General features: G+C 41.2%; 1 protein-coding gene across 1 annotated transcript in view; it reads left to right on the top strand.

The window, feature by feature from the left end:
- Col19a1 (collagen type XIX alpha 1 chain) overlaps nucleotides 1–26,717 on the top strand; it is a 321,968-nt gene that overhangs the window by 263,240 nt on the left and 32,011 nt on the right. The window contains exons 29-41 of the mRNA XM_029539352.1: nucleotides 354–407; nucleotides 495–548; nucleotides 2,286–2,327; nucleotides 4,261–4,314; nucleotides 4,524–4,577; nucleotides 9,157–9,210; nucleotides 10,536–10,589; nucleotides 13,388–13,432; nucleotides 15,393–15,443; nucleotides 15,524–15,568; nucleotides 16,212–16,238; nucleotides 20,061–20,114; nucleotides 23,851–23,895. Of these exons, the coding sequence (XP_029395212.1) occupies nucleotides 354–407; nucleotides 495–548; nucleotides 2,286–2,327; nucleotides 4,261–4,314; nucleotides 4,524–4,577; nucleotides 9,157–9,210; nucleotides 10,536–10,589; nucleotides 13,388–13,432; nucleotides 15,393–15,443; nucleotides 15,524–15,568; nucleotides 16,212–16,238; nucleotides 20,061–20,114; nucleotides 23,851–23,895 (633 nt within the window). The remainder of the gene's footprint in view (nucleotides 1–353; nucleotides 408–494; nucleotides 549–2,285; nucleotides 2,328–4,260; nucleotides 4,315–4,523; nucleotides 4,578–9,156; nucleotides 9,211–10,535; nucleotides 10,590–13,387; nucleotides 13,433–15,392; nucleotides 15,444–15,523; nucleotides 15,569–16,211; nucleotides 16,239–20,060; nucleotides 20,115–23,850; nucleotides 23,896–26,717) is intronic.

The raw sequence follows: 26,717 nt of genomic DNA, 5'->3' as shown, positions 1-26,717 counted from the left end.
ATTCTTGTACATGCTAACAGCCAGTTGTGCCAGCATCATTTGTTGAAAATGCTGTCTTTTTTCCACTGGATGGTTTTAGCTCCTTTGTCAAAGATCAGGTAACCATAGGTGTGTGGGTTCATTTCTGGGTCTTCAATTCTGTTCCATTTATCTACCTGTCTGTCACTGTACCAGTACCATGCATTTTTTTAAATCACAATTGCTCTGTAGTACAGCTTGAGGTCAGGCATGGTGATTCCCCCAGAGGTTTTTTATTGTTGAGAATAGTTTTTCAACAAAGCAAGTTTAGTTTTCTTGATCGCTGGAAATTACCAAAAAGATGTTCCTAATCAATTTTTAACTTTTTCCCCCAGGGTCCTCGAGGTCTGCCTGGATTGCCAGGAACTCCAGGGATGCCAGGGAATGACGTAAGGACATTTTCCCAACTCCCACCTTGTGTCTGTTTTAATTTTCTCAAACTTGCAGAGGTTTGAATAAGTTGCCTCTGTTTCTAGGGAGCTCCAGGGAAAGATGGAAAGCCGGGCCTTCCAGGCCCCCCAGGTGACCCGGTATGTAGACAGGCTTTGCCTGATTTATGTATCGTTAATGTACCCGGAAGCCAAACAGCCTACCAAGCAAATTTTGCTGTCCAAACTAATTACAATGCTCGGTGTCTGCTTGGTGATTTTGTTTATCCCCATTATTTTGTAGAGGGGAAAAAAATTCAAGCTGGGTCAGCATTATTGTGTGTGTGTGTGATGAATACTTATCTCCTAAGGGTATAATTCAGCTGTACAATTTTGCCCCAGGCTGAGCCTTAGCATTTAATGTCTTTGTTCCATGGGAAATTGAGATAAAATAGATAGCCACAATTTCTGTTCTTCTCGATTCTGGTGAGTAAATGAATTTCATTTTCTAAATGAAGGTTTTCAGGTAAGTTACCTTCAGTGTGGTGTATCTCCGTTGATGGAGTGCCTCTGAACAGATGAGATGATTAAATTATGAAAATTGGATTGAAAAAAAATCACAGAAAACGCATTAAGATACTAACCATGTGTTACATAGTTTTATTTCAGGTTAAACCTTGCTATGAGTGACAGTAAATCCCTTTAAACAGCCTCAGTCATCGCACTCAAATTTTCATATGGCACATGGCATTGTATTAAGAGTCCTGTATAACAAAATCCAAATCTGCTGTCTCTCTGGGCTCATGGATCCCCTCGGCTCCCATACTGCTCCTGCCTCGGAGCCTGCGGTAGCTGCAAGCAGCAGCATTTCCGGCCTTCCTTTAGGGCCATCACTGAATCCTGTGTGCCTCTCCACAGATCCTGTAGACAGACATCACTCAGTGCTTCTCTCTGAAGGGACATTTTAAGACCTGTATCACTAACACAGCCCATGTTCCCCAGGTGTCTGTCTTGTCCCTCTGAAGTCTCTTCTGAACTTCCTTAAGAGCTAACTTTAAGACAGACTCACTCTGCCATCCACACATCTCTCAGTAGCCCGATAATGTACTTGGTGAAGGAGTGATTTCCTTTTAACAAATGGTTTGACTTTTATACATCACTTGAAACCGACAGCATAGGGAAAACATAGAGGTTCCAGGTGGTGAAGCTACAAGATACAGATGTATGAGCAAAGCATACATTGTGAGCTTGCATCTTCTTGGTGAAGAAACAGAGTGAATACTCTAATAGCCTGGCTCCTTCAGTGCTGGGTGACATGCCATGAAGCATAAAGCTAAGCCAGTGAGTCCCATGGTGAGACTAAAGTTTCATGTCCCAAATTTCAACTAGCATGTCACTTTATGGGAAAAAAAAAATCCACCAACTAACCTGGTCCCTTGGGGACTCACAGAGACTGAACCACCAACTAAAGAACCTGCAGAGGCTGGACCTAGGACCCCCACACGTTTGTAGCAGATGTGCAACTTGGTCTTCGTGTGGGTTCCCTAACAATTGGAGCTGGGCTGTCTCTGACTCAGTTGCCTGACATTGGATCCCCTTCCCCTACCTGGACCACATGGTTGGGCCTCAGTGAGTGAGGTCATGCCTAGTCCTCTTGGGACTAGATGCCCCGGGAGCGTTCCCTTCTCTGAGAGGAATGGGAGGTAGTAATGGGAGGGGTGATTTGCAAGGGTAGAACTGGGAGGAGAGGAGAAGGGAGGGAAGGCCACAATTGGGATGCAGTGTGAAAAACATTATGAAACAAAAAGCAAAAACATAACCTCTATGTTCATACTGCATTGTGTTCATGTATATGCAAATATCCACGGGTTTGGGCTTTTTCTCTCTTCTTAACTACAGATCGCACTTCCTCTCTTGGGAGACGTTGGCGCCCTGCTGAAGGTATTCTTTTGCTATAAAGAAATTACACATTGGTGTGCAGGAAAGGTGAAAAGGGAACTTTCTACCAAAGATAGAATTAATTTCTCAGTCCAAAAAAATTCAAATTCAAATGTTAGAAAATATGTAAGACAGGAAAGCGTCATGTTCTATGATAAATTCTAGCACTTATGCAAATCTTTCCACTCTGAAATGCAGGGTCTCACATTGTGGATGTGGAGATGTGGGAAGGCAGTATTGCGATGAAAGACAGAAAGGGGTGACATCATTGCTAGATACCTTTAAGTAGATCTTGCCTCCTCTGAAGCAACAGCTTTCTCTTCCTAGTTTTTACCCTTGCTGTGTGACCTTATGTACCACTCTGTCAGCTCTGGTTACCCGCAGGATGAAAGTTCCTGCATTTAACATTGAGTTTTTATGTCATGGAATTTCACAGAATGAGCTATAAAGCCAACAATTGCCCTAACATCTGTTACCCTGTTAAACAAAAATTATCTCTACTGATTATCTATTCTACAAAGTGCCTTGGGCCAAACATGGGAGCACATGCCTATAATTCCAGCCTTTGAGAGGCGTAAGCAGGAATATGACAAATTTTAACTTAACTTTAACTACTCAGAAACACACACACACACACCAATATATGGCTACCATCTTTTTCTTAAATACTTTACTGTATTTTATTAGAACAAGCCATCTCAGGAATCTGGTAGTGGGTAAAGCTATGTACGTGTCGTCTCTGTATAGTCTAGTAAGGGTAGGTGAACCCAAATGAAAATGTAGCTGTTGATTTCACTCTTACATTTCTTGTCTATGAATGAACAGAAAGTAAAGTATATGCTAAATACCACTCACACAGATATTTCACTTACACAACTTGTGTTCATTCATTAAAGATTTACCTGATGGCTTGTAAACATGAAGAAATAGTTATAGCATTGAGTCCACCAAAAGACATGGTCTAGGGGACATGCTGGTTGGGGAATTAAAGTTTTCAGAAAAGATATATAAATGTAAATATTAATATAAAAACTTTTAAAAGTAGCAATTAGGAACTCCGAAACAGCAACAGCAGTATGTGTTTCTAAGACAGAATATTTGTGAGGGTTTCAGAGCTCTCTCTTATTTTCTTTTTGAGTTGTAATTATATGCCAGTCTATATGCCAGTCAATGCAGTATTACTTATTTCTTCCCATTTTGTCTTTACCAAAATGTTATAAGCTCAGGTTGGAGCCCCATTCTCATTCATCAAAGAAACTTGAAGTTCCAAGGAGCTAAGCAATTTTCCCAGACATATAGCTATTAAGTGTGAAGTTGACCCAAGAGTCCATGTCCTCGGGTATTAAGTCCCAGATTCTTTGTAATAGCCATGATGTGAGAAATGACAGGACTGTAGCAATTAGACACTTGAATTCTTGAAGGATGAGAAATTTGTATACTCAGCCAGAACTTAATGTTCAGATAGAATACAGATGACTCACAGAACATACAACATACTGACTGGACTCTGTAAAGGAGAGCCAGGACCCCAGGGTTTTGGGGATCTGAGGAACAGGTAGTCTTGCCAGGATGGCCTCCTCTACACTACGCTTCTAGTCCCATGTTCACCTCAGCAAGGTCCTGGTGTGATGCAGGCAGGAAAGCTTGGCAGGTGACCCTGACAGTCTTTATTCCACAGAAGAAGGGGAAACACGTAACTCCCACCCAAGTCTAATTCAAGAATTTGATGAATGCTGAATACGATTTAATAACATACTGCTAAGTCCTGAGCCTATAACTCAGCATGCTGGCTCAACTCCTCCGTGTGTTGCATCTTTAACAAGGTGGTAACTACCTTCTGTTTTCTAAGATGACTTCAGGTAGAGCACTGAGAAGAATTAGCATAATGCTAAAAGCAAACTCCCCTTCCCAGCTCGGTTACCCCTCTGTCTTCCAGGGTGATGTAGGGCCACGAGGTCCCCCGGGATTCCCAGGCAGAGAAGGACCAAAGGTAAGAAAGTATCCGAGAGATTTGTCAAACTCTCAAAAGTAGAACTTACTTTGGCAAAGTTGGGCAGGCTGCCATTCCCTTATACTCTGATCCTGTCCAAATGACATACCCTGGGGGTTCTGAAGAGAGGAGGTGTTACATTCTTTCCCCCCATTGTTCCAAAAGACACTGAAATGGTCCCGTCTTAGCTAAAGTTTCTGTCTTTTTAGGGAAGCAAAGGAGAGCGGGGCTACCCTGGAATACATGGGGAGAAAGGCAATGAGGTAAGCGATTCTGCTGTTGCTTCTCTCTACTGATCGAACAGAGGAAAGCTGTTGGGGTGATTATTATTCTGAGGGTATGCGCCAACCATTTGTTGCCTTCAAATATCCCAACTAAATGCCACAGAAACTCTTAGATTTATAATAAGCCTCAAAGCACCACAACTGAGCAGACATCAGACCTCTCTGCTATTTTGTTTGCTTCCTTGTCAAAAATGTTACTTGTCGAGCCAGGCATGGTGGTGCCTGGCTCAACAAGGAAATCCTGCCTCTGCTTCAGGCGGATTTCCGAGTTCGAGGCCAGCCAGGGCTACACAGAGAAACTCTGTCTCGAAAAAACAAACAAGAAAGAAAGAAAGAAAGAAAGAAAGAAAGAAAGAAAGAAAGAAAGAAAGAAAGAAAGAAAGAAAGAAAGAAAATTACTTGTCATAAATTTCATTTGAGCACTTCCTACTCCATCATGTTAACCCTCATGGCCATGTGCTCCCAACCTACAATGACCCACAGTACCCTATGGAGACTTTCTTCCTTCTTTTCTTCTCCCTCGTGGTCCCTGCCTGAGACCCCAGGCCCAGGAACAAAGCCCCACCTACCTCTCTTCTGCCCAGCTACAGGCTGTAGGCATCCTTATTAACCAATCAGGGATGACTTGGGGGAAAAAGTTTACAAAACAAAAACTGGTATAAGTGAAGATTCACTCATTGGGGGCAACCAGATCTTAGGGGCCAATTTTTAGCATCTGGATGCACAGCAGCACCAGACTAACCCCAACAAAAAGAAACAGGGTTCACCATAATGTATGTTTAATCCCAAGACCACTTAAAACCATGAGTAGGTATTTGATTTAAAATAACACATTTTAGTAATTGTAGATACCCATTTATCTATGGTGGTACAGATATGGAGACACACCGTCAAGGCTAATAATTACTATGAAAGTTACGGGGTTTCAGGTGTCAGGAAATTATCCTAACCCTCGCAGGATAGAAAGAGGAAGAGTGTAATCGCAGAAAGAAACCTCAGGGTAGCTAAGAGAGGGAGAGAGTGTATGAACATGTGTAAGGATGAGGGCAGCTCAGAGCCCAGCTAAGAGCCAGGGACACCTCTGTACCATGATTCAGCTTTAACAACCTTGGTTTCTTTCTCTAAATCACTGTTCAGCTTCCAAATGCCTGGGAGAAATAAGGCAAGCTAAGGATCTGGGTAGACCGGCTTCAGCCATCCACTCACCCCCAGGACCGAGCATCCAACGCAGATGTGGTTTTGAGATAACAGTGTAATTTTCTGACAGTAAACCACAGTGATGCTCAGGATATTATTCTTGCCCTGCATAACTCACATTAACTCTTAGGAAAACCAATTAGAATGATGAATTGCTGTTAGTTTAAACAGTTTTGGTGCTAATAGTTCTTAATGAAAGTAAGAAAGCCATCTGGCATATATTAACCTTGATGGTAGTATGGGAAATTATGACACTGTAAAATAGATCTACTTTCCTGGTTGGAACTATATTTCACATTACAAGTTATCGTCATTTATTATTGTTTTTATTGATATTCATTGTATTCTGGAAACCTTTAAGATTGGCTCGGGATTGTTTTCCAAGTTAAAAAAAAAAATTAAAGAATGAGAATTACGGCATTTATTTTCATTTATAAATAAAACATTAAAGGCATTTGTTTTGAAAACAAGTAAGAATTAATGAGCTTTTGCTTCTTCAAGTTCCACAGAAGGTTTCTGTAAAGTATAAACACAGCAATGGATTTTAATAGGCAGGCAGGTTTTAACTGCCTAGATTCAAGAGGTGGGCTTAAGAGGCAATTGAGAGGGTAATAAAAACAAGGGAATTGAGAAATAATTGGAATTGGAGCTTTTTATGAGTGACTGTTAAATTCATGAGGAGTTAATTTTTATTGGTTCTGTGAGGTATTTTGCCATCTTGGTGAGCTGAACCCATTGTTGCTATCCCTCAATGTTTTAGTGTGCTCTTTCTTAGACACACTTTGTGCGCTCTTTGACATGGATCACACGAAATTCTGCAAAGGACTCACTAGAGTGCAGGAGGCCTCTTCTCTTGTCCACTCAAGCTTAACGTGTTTGTCTCTCTCACAGATCAATAACAGCAAATGATTGCATCATCTACTTCCACTCAAAGAATACCTTGGTTACATACTTGGCTGGTTTGTCTGAGCGAATAAAATGTTAACCAACAACATATACCTTTCTAAGCCAGGTGTGGTGGCGCACGCCTGTAATCACAGCACTTGGGAGAGGCAGAGGCAGATGGATTTCTGAGTTCTAGGCCAGCCTAAACAGTGAGTTCCAGGACAGCCAGGGCTACACAGAGAAACCCTGTCTCACCCCCCCCCCAAAAAAAAGAAAAAACCTTTCCAACTGGCCAACAGACTACACTGTGATAACAGCCATGCATTGTTACAATACCAAAGGTGTCTATTCTTCATTGAGTGAAAAAGGTACAGAGGGAAGCTCATACCATTCGGAGATCTAATTTTAGAAACATCAGTTTAATTCACCAAGTTAGAGGAATCATGCATTTGTCAATGTTCTGAAAAGTGACTTACTCTGTTCTTCACATTGCTGTATGGCTCAGCATCAAATTGCAAAGTGTTGACAGAGCACAAATCCTACATTTCCTAGTCAGAGAAAAATTTTGACTATATGTCTTTATATAATATTTTATGATAATAAATGACAAACAAGACATGAAAATGTCATTATTTATATTATTTATATTATGGCTGAATGCCTATGCAATAGATTTTAATTTGAGTTTGAGTTTTGTACTATGTGCTGCACTTGACCATCTTGCTCTTGAGTGTCAACAACCTTCAATAGCCGTTGGGTCTCATAAAACCTTCATACCGCCCCTATCCCTCCACGGCAGCTTTCGTTCTCGTGACAGAACGCCGAGCACCTGAGAGAAGGACTGCTGAGAAAGAGGGGTTTCACTTATGTAGCAGGGTTATTTTCAAGTTTAATGTTGTCATCAGCAGTTAATGACTCCCATGCTCATAAATCAGACAACCTGAAAACTCACTCCAAGTTGAGACTTAAAGTAGAAAAGAGAGGAAGATATATACATAAGTATATCTGAAACAGGTGTATGTAGGAAAAACATGGAAATGTGGATGTTTTAAGATGAGGAAATTTCTCATACATGTGCATAAGCTTTAGTCATTCAAAAGCACCATCCCCAGTGGAAAATTGTCCTTTCCACTTAGAAAATTACAAATCTGTTTATAAACTCCCAGAAGTGATAACAGAAATGAAAAGAGATGTCCACCATACTGATACAAGTCGTCCACATGTGCACATGTGTACGTATGTGCACACAGCAAGCCAAAGGGGTTGATACATTCTTGAAGATAAAATGAATATGTTCTTTAATACAAATATACATAAGACTTTTTTCCTGATACTTATTACATGAGGCATTCCAGCACATTCAAAGAGATCCTTTAAGTATTTCTTCATATCATACCTGTCTTAGTTACTTTTCTTTTGCTACAAAGAGATACCATGACCAAAGCAACTTATTTTATATATATATATATATATATATATATATATATATATATATTAAAGGCTTTCGTTCTGTTTCAAAGATCATAGTGGGAAACATAGCAGGCATGGTGCTGGAGAAGGAGCTGAGATCTTACATCTCCTCCACAAGCATAACACAGAGGGGGCGGAGTCTGGGCCTGAAGGAGTCTGGCTTTTGATACCTCAAAGCCCAGCCCCAGTGACACACCTCCCCCAACAAGGCCACACCTCCTAATCCTTCCAAAACAGTTCCACTACCTTCCAACTAGGAATCAAGCATTCAAATATATGAGCTGATTAAAACTATTCACATTCAAACTACCACAGTATCTCATGAATAAACCTAAAGCAGTATGTGGTCTCTGGCGTTGGATAAACTGAACTTATTCTTAAGCCTATTGGTACAAAGAACCTAGATCCAGCTCAATCCTGTTGATATCTTGTAAATACAGATGCAGTCATTTGACCACAGTCACTTTGCCTGACATTTATAGTGGGCATAAAAAAAAAAAAAAAAAAAAAAAAAAAAAAAAAAAAAAAAAAAAAAAAAAAAAAAAATTTAAGGACAGCAGAAAGAGGGCTTCTATTATAACAAATAATATCAGAGCAGTATAAAAATATTTTATTCAGTAGAGAAACTGACTCTTGAAAGAATGGCGCCATCCAATCCAGAACTTGGGTCTTGTTTTCTTTGTGCATTTTTGCTTATTTGTTTGGTCGGTATTTATACTGATGGAGGTCAAAGCCTGAGCTTGATGACAAGTACTGTACCACTGAGCTACAACCACAGCCCTTCCTTCTAGAGCTCGATGCATTTCCTATGAATCTGAAGCAACAAACAGGTGAATAACAACACACCAAGTAATTGTGTCCGTTGTATATGGTGTATGGTCATAGTGGTATTATAGGTGGTCCACAGTCTGAACACCAGAAAGCCTCTGAAAGTGCTGGAACTCTCACTGGGGTTGGCAGTAAATTCACCTAACACCAAAATGTAACAATTCCGGTTTCTTTCCAGGGTCTTCAAGGAATCCCTGGCCTCTCCGGAGCTCCTGGCCCAACTGGACCTCCTGTAAGTATTTGCTAAGACTGGTTTCCTCATAAGCCATACCCGTAGGGACGATGCACAGTACATTAATGTTCCTGGTGCCTTTCCTGCTCTGTATCTCTGTGTAGTTCAGCCATTGCCGGGTAAAGTAGCCCCTTACAGCACTCCAACTTTCAAATAAGATTATTGAAGCCTGCTCAGTGACCTGGAGACTTCTCTTCAGAATTTTTGCCAAGAGCTGCTTCTCACTCTGCTGGAGGCGGAGTACTCAAGTACATTCTCTCCTTGGTTATAAATTTTTGGTACTAACCTTAGAAGAGATATTCAGATGCAAAACAAGCAGAGAATTTTCTAAAGGAAAATAACAGGCCAAAGATTATCAGCTTTAATTTGTTGTTTTCCTGTATGTGAATATTTTTTTAATTCTATTTCACCGTCCCCTGGAAGACAGCAGTCTGGCCTTTGGGTTATCTTGTTTTTCTGGAACAGAATTTTCTTTCATTTCCAACCTGACAAACCCAATCTCTTATTTAGAGTTTAATTCTAAGCAATCCTAAAGTTCAATGCCAGATAAAAGATGGGGCACACAATCACACTTGAGTTTCAGACCAACAAATAATGTTTGTTTAAGTTTGTCCCAAATAATGCATTTTCCTTTCGAAATCAACTCCACTAAAGTCAGTGTCTCAACTTCTCGGTCTCTTCTCTTAAAGTCCCTACGCCAGCGAATTATTTTTATCTCTCAAATAAGAAGTGATCATTCGATTGATATTTTGAGTCATATGTTTGATATAACTAAAAGTTTATCATTTATGTTTACACCTACATAGTAAAACTTAAAAATCATGAAAGAGAACTGTAGAAGAAACCACAAGAATTACTGTTAATTCTACTCTCAAAGGAGAGTTAAGATTTTAACTTTTGTTTTCCTTTTTACAATGCAGATCACATAACTCAGAATGCACATTTTTCATTCTGCCCAGTATTGGAGTATTTAAGATGTTGATCGCTACCAAAATTATACCTCATTTAGAAAGACATGTTATGTAAATTACCATTTAAACAGCAAGGCTAAATTCTTAAATGTATCAAAAGGTTTCAATTAAGGTCATTAAATGGGGTTAGCCAAGGTGGAAGAAAACTCCACAGATAGAAAATTTATCCTTCCAAGGGAGGGCTTATCAGGAGAATACAGGCTTCTGTATCAGCCTAAAGAAATAGAAGCTGGTAGAACTGATTTAATTAGGATCAAATGACCTTTGAAATGGGTAGGTTTAAGTGATCACCTTCCACCACCTTCTGACCATTGGTTTGTTGTTCCCATAACAACAAGCTTTTCATTTTTACAGGGCTTAACAGGAAGAACTGGACATCCTGGTCCCACTGGAGCAAAAGGTGACAAGGTACGAAGGAAAATGGGGCTTGGGTTAGGGGTAAGGTGGGGACATTTACTGTGAGCTCCATTCAGTCAAGTGCAGCCCACAAGAGCAAATGGCGCATGCTGGGCAGCGGCTATTCATGGAGTGGACTTGCAAAGATGTTGGTCTAAAGGTGGGTCCAAACACAGGTGTTCATAGATGAGAACTCTGGGTTTGGAGATAGAAAATCCTAACTTGGTTCAGAAGCTGAGACATCTGTCTGTGCTTCAAGCCTCCTAAAGAGGTAAAGGTAAGCTGGATTGTAATGTGTCAGAGACTTCCAGCTATGGCTGTCTTGCTTCTTTGGGCTTCTGTAAAATAAAAAAAAAAAGTATAAATTGGCTCTAAACAGCATTTTTAAAATCCCAGAAGCTAGAAAATCTCCCACCAAAGAAAGCACTGATGGTTTGGGTAGCTGGCCGGCCCACTTTCTCGTTCACAGAGGGCATGTTCTAAATGAGTCTTTGTGTGGTTCAACAGTAACAAAGCTCTTTTGGGCTTCTTTATGAGGGCATTGATCCCATTCATGAACGTTCCACCCCGTGACCTATCTCCTAAAGGGCCCATCTACTTCGTCGTCCTAAGAGTAGGATTCATGCTGTAAGTTTAGGAGAGGAAAGCCCAAACATTCCAAGCAAGCTCCCTGGCTCCACATGATGCCTTGCTGGCTATCAAGACAAGGATCAGTAAGCAAAGGACTTGTGAGACAGTCTGGGAATGCTGTCCCTAGGAGACCTTGGCAGGAATTGACTAAAACCACGTTCCCTGGGAAGAAGAGTGTATTAGTTATTTTAGTTGCTATGTCAAAATATCTGAGAAAAACAGCCAAAGGTGCGGAAGGTTTATTTGGACTTACAGTTCAAGACCTCCGTTCATCGTGGTGAGGAGGCCATGGTAGAAGAAGGATCTTGAGGTCTTGAGTTCACATCTACGGCATCCGTAGGCAAGAAGCAGAGATAGATGAATACTACTGTTATACTCCCTTATTTAGTTGGGCCTCCAGCCTGTGTGGTAATGATGCCCCTATTCAGGGTGGGTCCTCCTACTAACCTCTTCTGGAAACACCACAGAGGTGTATTGCCACAGTGATTCTAAATTTCATCCAACCAACTGTGAGGACCAACCATCACAGCTCACAGCTGTGGCTGGGAGGGAAAACCAACAGCACAGGAGAATCAAGCTCTCGTGGTGTAAGATCTCACCTGGCATTGCAGTGACCATCCAGGCATAGCCACCGAATGGGTAAAATAGCTACAGCTAATCAGATGAAGGAAATAAGTGCAAAGAGCCACAGAAGCAGCTTAAGTGTCTCCCGATCGCACGCTTGCCAGGATGCCACATCCTGAGCAGAAGGGAGCGTGATGGTATCAAGATCCCCGAGACACTTAGAGGAAGCAGTGTGCTAGAGAGCCTCAGCACATTTTATCCTGTTGATATCTTAAGGATCTCTCTGTCCCGCCAGCCCCTTTCCTCTATTTTCTATGAAAATTATTCAGCCCTTGACTTGCCTTTGAAGTTAATGGGAATTCCACACTGAAATGAGCTTGAGGGCACAAATGAGAATATTCCTTCTGATGGTGCCAGGGGCTGGGGAGGAGTGTTCTCGATAGGCACATATTGTTTGTTGACTCATGAGAAGTGTGATGTAATGCTCGGAAGGGCATTGGCAGCTGAACAGAGGGAGTCTTAGGAGGATGGCAACCATCAAAGCCGTGCGGGAAAAGATACAGCATGCTCCCTCAGTGTGCGTGCGTGTGCTCGGGCAGAGCATCGCGTGAGAAACTTTACTGTTTATGTACATTGATAAATATATGGTTTGCGATGTGTTCCTTTGTTGGTAAGAAACAGACAAGTATTGAAATAAAATCCTCAGTCCAGTTCTGGAGGAGGACTGACATCCCTCAAAATTCCTGGGCATCATATGCTCTATGTTATCACTGTCCCTGATAGATGTGACTTAGAACATTTTATAATAATACCATTCTAAAAGCAGTGCACAGTTATAGGAACGACTCTTTAAAAGCCAAAGGAGCTGCAGCAATTGCTTACCATGGACTGACTGGTCAGTATTTCTGTGCTTTGTAAAAGTCACTTACCAAGTTTCAGTTAAAAAAAAAAAAACTCACAGAATAGTTATTGGCCCAATAAGCAATTATTGGAGTCCCATTTGGCTTTTGATTTATGTCTCCTACAAGCAGAAGTCAGTGGCTATTTACACTGTACAAACTGTTTCTCTTAAATTGTGTCATAGCAGAATCATCGCTTCCACTCAAACACACCTCCACTGGTTGGAAAGATCGATATGACACTGGTTGTGACTTCATACTTCAGTTACATTTTCCACTATGATCTCCCTCGTTCTAAAGAACTAGAGGGAGTGAAGATGAAGTCAAATGTGAAGTCTAATCCAGAGAGCCACAGTCTCCAAGTCCACAATGTATTCACATGAACTCTGTCCTATCCCCCACGCTCACATAGAAGGGAAAATCCCCCACCTGTACTCAAAGCCCAGGGCAGGTCACCTAACTGGTCTACCCCCAGTGAAACCTTCACTCCTAGAGTTCGCACAGCAAGAATCCAGATGAACTTGAAAGGGGTATTCACTTTCCTGGGGCGGGGAAATGTATTTTACTGAGCAAGCTAAGCAGAATAAGATCGCTAGGCTGAAGCAAAATGACAAGCCATGGTGATTTGGGAAGATTGCTTTCTGAACAACCTGGTTCACAGACTTGGAGTAGAAATGGCCAAACCATTATTAATTCAGGCCTGTGTCTCTCTTACAGGGTAGTGAGGGACCCCCTGGGAAACCTGGACCTCCTGGACCCCCCGTGAGTTGTTTGAGGTTTTAACTCTGTGTACTTAGGACTGGTACGTTGGTTTCCTAGATGCTTGCAAAACAAAGTATTCAGTTAAGTGTGTGCTTTCGTGACTGCTTGTGTGAGAGCATGTGTGCATGTATACATGTGTGTGTGGGTGTGTAAGTGTGTAAATGACACGCAATGCAGCATCAGGTGGGCCTAACCTGTCCCTATTTCGGCTCAGCTACACTTTGCAGTGTTTACAGTTGTTCGTATACTGTGAACTTCTTTTCCGTGGAATGGGGACGCCTGAGTCTGAGTGGCCTGACTCTCTACTTCCATCAAAGGATGGAGAAGTATTTGACTATACAGATAATAAAACTCAAAGATAAAAAAAAAAAAAAAAAAGCCTTTAAGAAGATATCCTTTCCAACCATGCAATTAGCTTTTTCAAAGATGTTGTTTGTGTTCACCCCATAAGTAGTGTCTGAAACAGGACATTCTACTTCCGTGGCATGCAGAGAGGAAAATGCCCCAGAGTCAGCCACATAGACTTCCAGGAAGGCTGTGAAGAGCAGCGCGGCCTCTCTCTGTGGCAAGTCTGCCCTCTTGTGGAGCCATGTTGGAATAGCAGCAGAGCTGAGGACCACTCGTGTTATTTCCTGCATTACCTCTTAGGAACTTAAAAAGCCAAGCTTAGCAGAGGAAGGGTGGGGTCTCACCGTAGCTTTCTGAAAACAAAAGAGTATGTTATGAGTCTGGGTCCAGTTGCATGTTTTATACACAATTTGACTGCCTTGGCCTCTGCTTTCTTAAACACGTTCTTCATCTGATCCTTCACAAAGAAGCAAGACAGACAACTCACGGAGTTCAGATTCTAAAATATGTCATCTCCTCAACGCGGGGGGAAAAGCAAAATATATCATGAGCCAGTTAAAGAAACCTGTGCTTTTTTATAAGGCTTAAGAAATCTGCCTCTTGTCTCTAGATTTTTTTTTTTTAAGACAGATTATACATCTTCTCTTGGGAAACATTCTTACATCTATTCGAGGCAGTATACTGAAATATAGCCCATGTTCAGTTATTGCCAAAAGAATGAAGAATCAATGAAAGGATAAACAGACATAGCATCTTCTCTGTCACCACTGATTTGAAGATGCGTGTGAACAGTGCTCTCTGGGCACGGCTACTTCTACATTATCCTCAAGCAGTAATGAAATAAAGACTTCCTCGTTTTTACTGCTGAGGTATTAAAAAAAATAACAACAACAAAAAATGAGAACACACTTGGATTTTTTTCTAAGAATCTGTTATCCTTTCTAAGTGTTTCCAAACTGAATGTTTCGTGTGCATTTCTGCAAACATGGACGAGAGTGTTCAAGCTACACAATGAGTGCAGTTTCATGCTCTGTATTTATGTATCAAGGTTTTAGTTTTGTTGTTTTGCTTGTTTGTTTTGAGCAAGTTCTTGTTCCCTGGTTATTAAAGACATTTTTGTAGAAGTATCCATATGGGGCGTTATGAATGAAGTTATCCTCCTGTTCACCTTAAGTTTCTGTTTGGCTTGAAGAGACTGGGAGGAAACATCACTTTGCAGTTGGCTAACGTTTCCCTAGTCACATCTACATCAGTCCTACTGCACAGCTGCCTGCAGGTCAGCAGGCTGAAAGTACAGTAAATTGGCTATTCAGACACTGAATTTTAATGAGCAGATAATATTTTTCATCAGTCCCTCATCTGCCGGACCTGAACACAATTCAAACTCCAACCGGAAGCATCCGAGTGTTCCAGATGTAGCTCAGGTTCCTTTGTCCAGTTTTCCCCACTGTTTGAAAATATTGAAACACTGTGGTATTTGGTTTATGGTATTAAATTCACCTTAAATATAGAGTAGGGGGAAATTAAGTAAAAGTTAATATAGAAAGAATGCCATTTGGTAAAATGACAGAAGTTCCAAGTGCTAACTTCTGTGTCTCATTTCTTTCCTAAGGGTGTCCCACTCAATGAGGGAAATGGCATGAGCAGTTTATATAAAATCCAGGTACCTCCATGTCTAATTACCTATAATCTATAGATCTATAGTCTATAAATCCTTCTCATCTGCTTTCTCTTCCTTGGAAGGGAGGAGTGAATGTTCCCAGTTATCCAGGACCTCCGGGCCCCCCAGTAAGTACAGATGCTCACTCTTTACGTCACCTTAGCTCGATCACAACAATGATGAGGGGGGTCTCCCTTAAGCTCATTGTAAACTGAATGTTACAGATCTCACCCAGTTCTACAGAGGAGTAATGAAGTAAAACTAATTTAAATAAAAGAAACCGTGAGCAAAGCCTTAATTGTGGAAATTATTTAGTGTAGCATTGTCTCTTTTCTTATAGCTAATCTAAGCTCTAAATCAGTGTCCAAATGTGTCCATAGAAATAGCACCATCTTGTTTCTTTAGACTTATTTTAATGATATAAGGTGGATGGGGGATGGGGGTTATATCCATGGAATATGCATGCAATTCTTGTATGAGCCAGAAGAGAGTGCTAGATTCCCTGGAGCTAGAATTACAGGTGGTAAGTCACACATCATGAGTGCAGGAACCTGAACTCAGGTCCTCTGGAAGAACATTATGTGCTCTTAACGACTAGAACATCTCTAGGCCTCAAATTATGTTTCTAAATTTTACTCTAAATCTAAACTTCAGCAAAAGCAAAATATGTACCTTTCTTATATTTGTTAACGAGAAGTTGAAGATAGTGCTCCAGATTCTACAATGGTGGCTTAGTCGTAATTAAACTACCTTTCCACACTTTTCTTCCAGGGCCCAAAAGGTGATCCTGGCCCAGTGGTACGTATGTTCCTACTTCTGTGAAGTCTTTGTTAACACTAGAAAGGGCACCAGGCAAAGACAGGCTGTCATCTTAGGTGTGTGACAGACAAGCAAGCAAATGAAGAAATGCCAGCAAATGTGTTCTTTATTTTCATGATGCTTTAGCCCTCATTCTGTGCCTGCCCTAGAGGCTCTGCTCTTTCCTTTAGTGGGTTTTAAAAATCGTCCTCTGATGTAGGAAGACACGTAGAATGCCCTTGATAACTAGAACACTTTCCTCTGACCGCCTTCTTTGGATGATTGATGCAATTTAAAGTCACTTGTGGAAGAGAAACACTTAAGGGAGAGAAATCCCTTACTATGTCTGACATCTCACCAACCAGAAAAGGGAGGGGGCTGTTTGTTTACTTTGCAAGTCTTGGGCTATGATTCTGCAGGGAGGTAGACTGTCATAGCCCTTCGTATTGAGTGGAAGACAGCAGGAGGTTAACACTCAGCAAGGAAGGAGATCATGTCCTCCCGCCGCCTCACGGATGATAGCTGTTCTCAGCATCTCTCTCAATGGTGGAGCATCCCTGCGAGAGCTCTGCCAGATTCAATTAGATTCCCTCTAACCTTCCACACTTCTTTTCCTGCCATGTCCTTTCCAGGCAAATATTCCATCGTCCGGGTCCCGTGTGTATATCCTTTCAACCTCTGGGGGAAGAAGTGAAAGTTAAATGTACCTAATACTAAGAGAAGCTTCCCAGACACTTTCTGACTCTATGTGAAAAAAAAAATAATGAGTCATTTTACTGTAATAGTAGAAATTGCTAAAACCATCTGAAAGAAAAAGCATTAAACCAGAAAAGAGACAAACCATGGACAGTTACTTTTTCAAAAGAGAATTATCAAGGAAGTTATCATTGTTACTAGTCAATTTAAATTAGATATCTATTTGATTTACCCTAAAATAATTATTTCAAGTCCTCCGTACTATGTTCTGAATCCCAAATGTGTTATATGGAAGTTACCGTTTCTTTGTTTACAACTTTTAGAATACTATTATATATGATCATCTAGAAATATGCTGCTCATTTTTTATTTCTATTTCTCATCATATTGATAAAAATCTCCCCCTAGTCTTACTGTCCTATGGACTTTTAAAACAGCACTGCCTCTGAGTCACAGAGAGAAATTTAGACTTCTCGTTGACTTTTCTGGGACACTCTTTAAGTTCTAATGTTAAAAATTGGCATATTAGGGTAAGAAAAAAATTAAATGTTATACTAAAGAGTACGCTATAATTCATTAGCACTGGAAAGAAGCTGATCAAAATATAAAGACTGTTGAGTAAAATTTGAAGAAATTAGGTCCCATATTTCTTAGCTGTGACAGAACAAATAATAAAAAACAACTGAAGAGTAGTCTTTGTTTAGACTGTGAGCTTGTGTGAACGAAACACAAAAACGGAGATAGAAAGCTGTGGGGTTGAATGTTGTGTGAACATCCACACTTACCATACAAACAAAATTCCCTGAAATTATTTCCCCAAGTCCTATCTGCCTGTGCACAGCCACCCATCATACTCATTGTCACCCACCATCTGCTGGGCCTGGAGAAACCACAGCCCACGGCACAGGAAGAAGCCAGGAGTGAGAGAATTGTGCTGGCTGAGTACATATTTTAAAAGGGAACCTGGATGAGGTGGGTGGGGGAATGTCCTCTCTGGGTGTCCTTCAAGTTCCATGACAAGCTAAAGTCAGCTTCGTGTCACTGTGACAAAGCACTTGAGATAAACAACTCAGAAGGAGGAAACATTGTTTTGACTGACAGTTTCAAAGGTTTCATTCCATTGTCCAGCCTGTGGTGAGTCAGAATATGTACCAGGGAACCCTTAGGGAGGCTAAGCTGCTAGTCTCAAGGTGACACAAAGCAAAAGACCTCTTTCCTTTGTAACCAAACCCTGTCCCTACAGCCCATTAAGCTATAAGTCTATAATGGGCTAATTGATGTGGTTACAGCCTTCATAATGCCCTCTTCTGTGTGCAGCCACATTGCAGATCAGCCCTTAAACTCATGCACTTTGGGGGGGGGGATCTTTAAGATTCAACATACAATACGTGGCAATAATAATCTTCTGAATACGCCTTTATAGAGGAAAAATTACCTTCAATTGAATCTGCTAATAACTGGATGGTTTCCTGATGCAAACCACTTTTTTTCTTTAGCTATTTAATGTCTAAATGATTTCAATTAAATATTTAATTACTATGTACTCTGAAACAAATGCTGATTAATTAATTGATTGCTTCTTCTACCCTAAGGAAAGCCTGTTGAGAGTGTAAACAAAGAGACATGATACCAGGAAATATTCCATGCATCAATAACTAGGAGCCCCCTTCGTACTGATTCACACAGAATACAACCTGAACACTTTTTATCAATTATTCTTATGATTGACAGGTTTTATATATATATATATATATATATATATATATATATATATATATATATATATATATGAGAATTTCTTTTAATTATGAAACATACACATACCAAGTTGTATGCCCACTTGTTAGTAGTATGTAGTAGGGAATAAGCAATAATGGGTGACAGCTTTAGAAGTCTTTCAGATGTGTATTTTGTGTACAAAATTACATCTACAGAGAATACAATTGAAAAGCTTGCTGTTCTGTGTTACATCGTTATTTGTTTGTTTGTTTTGAGACAATGTCTCATGGGCTCCTAGCTGGGAACTCCCCTTATAGATCAGGCTAACCTGGAACTCACACTGATCTGAGATCTACCTGCCTTTGCTTCTGCTTCCCGGGTACTAGGATTAAAAGCATGCACCACCACACCCAGCCAGTGTTGTTAACTTTAAAATATCTACTATCCTAGGAAAATAGTCATAGCTAACAGTAATTTATAGGGATTTATCAGATAACTCTCACTTTACCTACTTCTCTAGTTTTCTAAAGATTTTTTTTTCTGTGCTTTGCTTGCATATAGAGCCATGCACAACATGCATGCAGTACCCATGAGAGGCCAGTAGAGGACATTGTATCCCCTGGGACTGGAGTTACAGGTGGTTGTGAGCTACCCTGTGGGTGGTGCTGGGAATTGAACCAAGGTCTTCTGCAAGAGCAACCAATGCTCTTAACTGCTGAGCCTCTCTCTGAACCAACTCTACATCCTTCTTGATCACAATGTTTATTTGTTCAAATAATCAGCGTCTCTCAACATAGATTTTCCAAATATCTTACTTAAAGACCTATAGTCTGGGACCATGCAGTAGAATATATGTAAAGGGCAAACGTTTTGTTTTGTTTTGTTTTGTTTTGTTTTGTTTTGTTTTGTTTTGTTTTCAGTGCTGCGTATCCCCTCCTAGCACCCGTCAGCTTGAGCAATGACTTAGAATGACTGGAGGTACCACTCCTAGGCGATCTTCTTAAGCATTTACAATCATGTTAAGGATGCTACATGTTCTGCTTTGAGAGCTCCAGCTTCATTCGCTTATAAAGAGTTCAATCTTATTATATCATAAGCTAGCAGCCCCAGGTGCCTCACAAATTGGCAAACATTATTAAAATCTGCTTTTCATTTTAATTCTTGCTAAAATTGGAGTTATTAATATACTAGAGGGATTCTTCCTGATTAGATTCTTAATCAGAATAAAAACAATTAATCAGAAAATGGACTTACGCCTGGAGAATAGCTTTAAGTCCCAAACTGTTCTCAAAAAAGAGGATGCCATCCACTTCCCAAGTTTCAAATCAGAATTGAGGAGCATAGGACACAAAGACCCTGACTTTAAACCATTGCTTACAAACCTTTGGTCGTTCTTCCTCTTTTTAGGGAGAGCCTGGTGCAATGGGCTTGCCAGGACTAGAAGGATTTCCTGGTGTAAAGGTAAGCACAGAAGTTAAAAATGCATTCACTCATCTTCAAAAATGTGTATTTACCTCCTATCATGCCAATAACTGTTTCATAAAACATAAAGTGAGTGCATAAGGAAATGAAACAAGTGAATCATTTATACTTATAGGACTCATTTTCTCCAGCAGGATATAGGGACTAGTTGTATATACAAGATAAAAACAATAATATCAGAAAGAAACTAAAGTAGAATGGGTCAGGTCCAGAGAGAGGGCTCAGTGGTTAAGAGCACTGTCTACCCTTTCAGAGGACCCAGGTTCAGTTCCCTGCACCTACATGGCAGCTCCCAACTGTCTGTAACTCCAGACAATCCACAATCTTCACCAAAAGCATATAAAAACCGATGCACATTAAATAAATGAATTAGTCCTCTTTTAAGCAGTAGAATGGATTAAAGGGCTTCATACATGCTTAGGGTGGGAGCTCCCATGGTAATCATATGATATCCGAGAAAGTAAGAGCTATACAGTGACTTAAAGGAGGCAAGTTAGCCACATGGAGCAGAAACAACAGATGTTAAGATCCTGAGATAGGCCACCTCCTCCAGGCATAATAAGGAGGTGAGTGTGTGGATGCAGGAATCTTGGGTATGAGGTCTGAGAAGGGGTACATCATAGAGAGGTTCCCTCAGCACATGGAGCAGTGCTGCTCAGCGTGGCCACTGGAAGAACAGTGCTGTCTGTATCCTTCAGTAAAGGAACATGAGAGATGGAGATAAGCTCCCTCAGTATCTCTCATTATCTACTCTTCTAGTTTGCTTTCTGTGGCTGTGATAAAACACTCTCACCAGAAGCAACTTGGGAGAACCAAAGGGCTTGTTTGGCTTACACTTCCATATCACACTCCACCATCAAGTGAATGGCAGGAGCTCAAGCTGGAACCTGGAGGCAGAAATTGAAGCCATGGAAGAGTGCTGCTTACTGACCGGCTTTCCTTAACTCACTCAGCTGATGTTTTAAGACAGCCTAGGACCACCTACCTCGTGGAGGCATCACCCACAGTGGGATGGGCCCTCCCACGGCCATTATTAACTAAGAAAATGCCCAGCAGACATGCCTAGTGAGCCATTTTGTTGAAAACCATTCCTCAGCTGGGATTTCCTTTTCCCAGGTGACTTTAGAATGTCTTAGGTTGTCATAAACTAACAAGAACATCTAGTAATTTTGATAAATGTTGTCTCACAGATGTGGGATTGGTAGACTTACCTTGGTTCATGGTGTATTAGAAAATAAGTAAGCTCATGCTTCAAAGCAGGAAGCTAAATAAGCATGAACAAAGAGGGCGATTTGCCATTATAAAGACTTTAATCTTTGACCCTAAGCGAAACCCAGAGCCATTGATAAGAACAGCACAGCCAACCAAGTTGGAAGGAAACAAAGTCAGATAGCAGGTGGTGTTTGCCACTTTTGTAACAAATTCCTATAAAGAGAAGACGGTTGTTTCAACTTGTGGCTTGGGAGGTTTCCTCCCCTGATTGGTCTCATTGCTTTTGGAGTCTGGTGAAGAAGTACAAATTGTAAGAGCACATGGTAGCCAGAAAGCAAAGACTGAGAGACGAGAGAGGGCTGTGGTCGCAGATCACCCCTCCAATGACCTGACTTTGTCCTGTGAGGCTTCATCGACTAAAGATTACACCATCTCCCAATGGCAGGCACCACAGGCTGGTGAGCAAGTCTTCAACACATGGGCCTTTGAGGAACTAGAGCACAGGCCATTCCAGCATTCAGGTGGAAGCTGGTGTTGGTTGACTCAGAGTGTATATGGTGGGTGGAGAAAGAAATAACTAGATTATAGACACCGTTTGACGAAAGAATAAACGGAGTTTTCTGGTAGATTGGATGAGGGTAAGGAATAGAGTTGTCAAGGAAGAATCCAAGTTTCGTGACTAAGCAACTAGCATGACGGGTAGTCAGGAAGTGAAAGAAGGAAGTATGAAGTCACGGTCACTAAGCATAGTCAGACCAGCCCCCACAATGACTTATATTTCTGCAGCCAAGTGCAAACTTTCAAGTGAAGATAGAGAACGGTAGATGAGTGGGTTTAAACCATGCCCTAGCTTTGATAAGCAAGCACTTAAGCACAGATATATGAAGAGAAGATTAATGGTAACAACAGGGAGATATGAAAGCAAGTGACTGCAGAATTTTAACTGGGCATAAAAAAAATCAGACCATGCAAGAGAGTGGACGATAATGAAAACTTTGAACCATAAATGAATCAAGGGCCTTGGGATGCTGGTGGCCAAAAGCTGAAATGTTTGAGAATGAGATTCTGGGAGCCATGTACACATTGACAGTACCTCAGATGTAACGATGAACACATGAGGCAAGATGATTAGGGAAACAAGATCCAAGGGTGTGAGGAGTGTCAGAAGTGGAGGCCTTCTGAACACTAGCATTTATCATATATGTACCAATTTCCACTGGATGGAACCTTACGGTATATTAAAGATAAAGACAGATGAGAATTACACAAGTATATACTTTTCCTGGTTGTTTTTCTCTTACATTTCAGTTGACCCATGAAGTTCCTATATGTGTATATAGTGGATAGCAGTCCTATCAGGGTTGTGTGATATCAACACTTCCAACACTGGGTACTTCTTTGGGACAAGTGTAATGGAAATCCACTCCTCTAAGTTCTGTGAAATAAATGGTGTGTTATCACCGTGGCAATCCTACTGTGAAACACAACACAGAGGCTCACAACCATTAGTAATAGGATCTAATGCCCTCTTCTGGCAGGCAGACATATGTGCAGATAGAGCACTCATACATTAAATAATAAATAATAAATAAATAAATACATCTTTATTTTTAAAATGCCATTGTATTATCCCGTGTGTAATCACCAGCATATGAGGCGTTGACAGCTCTACCTGAAACACCACACTGCCTCTTGAAAAGCACCCACTTCACTCTCTTTCTCAGAGCAATTAAAAAGGTTTTCTAGCAGGTCAGGAGAGGAGAACCACAGATCTTCAATCCTCAATCTTTCTATTCTAACCCTTGCACCCACTGGGATGAGGCTAAGAAGGGATTTCTAGAAAACATTCAATACGATTCATCTTTCAGGTCACAGGAATGATGTTTATTATGGGTAGAATTTTAAATTTAACTAGCTTTAGCTGTAAGAATGTATGGTTTCCTCTTAAACTAAGACAAAGGAATATCATGACTGATGTTCTTCGTTAGGGTTATGGATCACTTTGTTACGTAGAGGGAGAAAATGCAATAGGTTGAACTGTGCCTTCACTGTCTTCTGCTCGCCCAGCTTTCTTCACACATGCTCATATCAGTAGCACTTATCATAGCCAAGCAAAGCTTTACAAATCCAATTTCTTTGAATGATATACACTAGTACCATATTTGTATCATTTCTTCCCCCTCTTCTCTCCCTCCAACTCCATTGCCAGCCCCACACTCACTCAAATTCACAGCATCTTCTTCACTATTACACACATATAGATAAACAGCAGGTATATGAAGACAACCTGTTGAGGGCATTTAGTTTTGAGTGCGTGTGTGTGTGTGTGTGTGTGTGTGTGTGTGTGTGTGTGTGTGTTTAGGCCTGGCTATAACTCTTGATCTAGGTAGGAATAAGGCTTTGAGTTTTTTTTTCCTCCATACACAACAGATGTCAAATTTCTCTTTGAGCAATGATTCTAAAGGTAAAGAGTCCATAGCCATTTCTATCTTTATCCCAACAGGGAGATCGAGGCCCAGCGGGTCCCCCAGGCATAGCTGGCATATCGGTGAGTTGGGTTTATCTCATCTTAGCTTCTTAGTTACACATGTTTTGTGCCCATACCCAGGCTATAGCTCGTGGTCAAGGAGGCTTAGAGTGTACTGTGACTCTGGGGGCAGCTACTGCCCAGAGCTTGTCCCTCTCTCTCTGGTGTGTCTCTTCTTTATTTTGATCTTTCTTCTGTTTTTGCTTCCCAAGTTTCTTAGGAAATCCATGGCTGTGTGTTAGTGTGTGTGCACAGCTCTGAAAACTCACTTGTATCTCTCTCTGTCCCTGTCATATTTCACAGTTCTCCATCTTCCAGGGGCCAAGCTCTTATCCTAGGGCACATATGTTAGGCTCCCGCACACAGCTGTAGTCTGCCCGGGTGCTTGCCTCACCCAGGGTTATTAGCAGAGCTTTATTGCCACTAATGTTCCCTCGTAAACCAGGCCTCTGTCCTCTTCATCATTTTTGTTGCTCTCGGGTGTCAAATGCTTTTATCTCATCAAGGTCTACACAAATGAATAGGAAGTGCTCCCAGAAAGGTTGAAATCATTTCTCTGAGCCCTTGGGATAATTCTGATCTTCATTCATGATGCCCTCATTAAAATTTTGTGGTCACGGTTTATGAATAAGAGGCCCATTTATCTCTTGCCAGGTGACCCTGCAGAAAAAGTCCAGTTCTCCCATTGCAAGAAAGTCGGTAGAGACCATATGCTCGGGGTAGTAAGAGCATTGTGAATACTGGAAAGCACCCTCGTCTCAGCCCCACCCCTCTGCAGCTACATGCCCCTCCCATAGCACCTAAAACCTCTGGCCACCATCTCTAAAGAGGCTCATACTCCCTCTTCATTATTACACTGAGCTAGGTCAAATAAACAATAAAACATGCCAGTCATGTACATGTTTTACAGAGAATGACATTCTTTATTAAATTTGTCCAGACTGAGACCAGGTATGTGGATAACTGTAAAGGCAAAAAAAGAAAGAAAGAAAGAAAGAAAGAAAGAAAGAAAGAAAGAAAGAAAGAAAGAAAGAAAGAAAGAAAGAAAGAAAGAAAGAAAGAGAAGAAAGAAAACTACCTTTTCTCTCAGGCACTCTTGAATTTGTATAAAATGAAGATCCTTCTTGAAAGTGGGCTTCACATTGAATCTCAGGCCCCGGACCCACCCCTGCCACTCTTCCTCATAGCATGGGGCTCTCTTTCTGGAACTGTACTCAGAATACCATTTCAACCTGCTCCCTTATACTCACAAAGAAATTCATCTTCCCACTGCATTCATCTACACATGACTTCAAGATACGTTCTGCTATGACCATAAATTAAGTCTGCCTTCAAAGAATGATCACTGGGTACCAGCAAAGCCATCAAGACAGGTATACTAATTTCAAAAGACAGTTCTTTTGAGCAATCCCAGAAGTATTTTTGGCTATAGGTTAGCTGAAATATCAAGACATTACATTTGGATACCTAGCTTCTGATAAATGTACTTTAAAATCGGATTTCACAACTCTCAGGAGCACTTGGCAACTCCAGAATTAGGAAAGGGTTTAAACATGGACCTAGTACACCTGTGCAGTTGGGTGGTTTAAAGTGTCTTTGTTTTTTACCTGGGCCTTGGAAAACCAAACAGTTAAGAGGTCCTACAAGTAGTGATAATGGCTATAAAAACAGAGGACATGTTAACTTTTATCATAGATACATAGAGATAGTGAGATACATTCCAGTACTGTCTAACTCTATCTCGATGATAATTGTAGTTGAAGCAAAGATAAAATCAGTTAGATATGTCTTGCCTACTCAGTGGAGGTGCACAGAACCCACTCCTGCCCTTTCTAGAACAGTCTGCCTCTTTCCAGTGTAGTCGAGGCTACCCAGGGCCTTCCCTAGAATGTCTCTCTCTCTCCCTTCTCTGAGGGGGATAGCCTCCCAGAATTCTAAAGCAGGTTGAAAAGGGGGCCTAGCCCTTTAAGGTCTCTGAGACTCACCCATATACACACAGTGAGTTCCCAGCCACGATTAGGCCCACGGAGCAGGAGGCTCTCTTCCAGCAGCCACGCTGCCAGCTTCATTTTCCAGTCTCTGCTAGACCACTGTGCTAGCCGCCTTCTGTGACAAAATATTTGACATAAGCCACTTGAGGCTCAAAGTCCAAAGGCAACAGCCCATCAGAGCAAGGCAGACATGGCAGCTGAGGTGGGCTGGGCAGGGGCGGAAAGAGCCTACAATGTTGTTTCTTCCAATGTTAGTAGATCCAACCTTAGAGTGCTCAGGCAGGACCCGGAAGTAGATACGACCTTCAGGAGTGACCTCTGAGAAGCTTGAGTGTTTCTCTGCTGATAAAACCACAGCCTAAAGGTTCACAATCTCCCCAAACTCCAAACTGCCACCAGCTGAAGACCAAGAGTTCAAACACATAGGCTTATGGGATAAACTCCATGCGCTCCAGGGTCTCCTGACTCAGTTCTTTGGACAAGGCACATTGACGGGTTTTTAAAAAAGAATTATTTTCCTCAACCTGTTACCCAAGCACAGCTTTTTAAATAGATCATCTTATTACCAACATAGAAGCTCTCTTGTGAAACTCCAAACCTGATAGAATTTCTCTCACTCTGCCTTTTTTGTCCTAGTTTGCTCTCTATTGATGTGGTTAAAAACCATTACCAAGAGCAACTTGGGAAGGAAAGAGTTTGTTTGAAAGGCTTATGTGCCCTGATCCCAGTCCTTCCCTCAGGGGAAATCAGGCCAGAAACCTGGAGCAGAGAACGGAAGCAGAGAACTCAGTTTGCTCCTGCTTTCTTTTCTCTTTTCTTTTCTTTTCTTTTCTTTTTCTTTTCTTTTCTTTT

The sequence above is a fragment of the Mus pahari genome, chromosome 5 (genome assembly GCF_900095145.1).
Source record: "Mus pahari chromosome 5, PAHARI_EIJ_v1.1, whole genome shotgun sequence".
Lineage (NCBI taxonomy): Eukaryota > Metazoa > Chordata > Mammalia > Rodentia > Muridae > Mus > Mus pahari.
The sequence above is the reverse complement of the archived record's forward strand: the minus strand, read 5'-3'. Positions and strand labels throughout refer to the sequence as shown.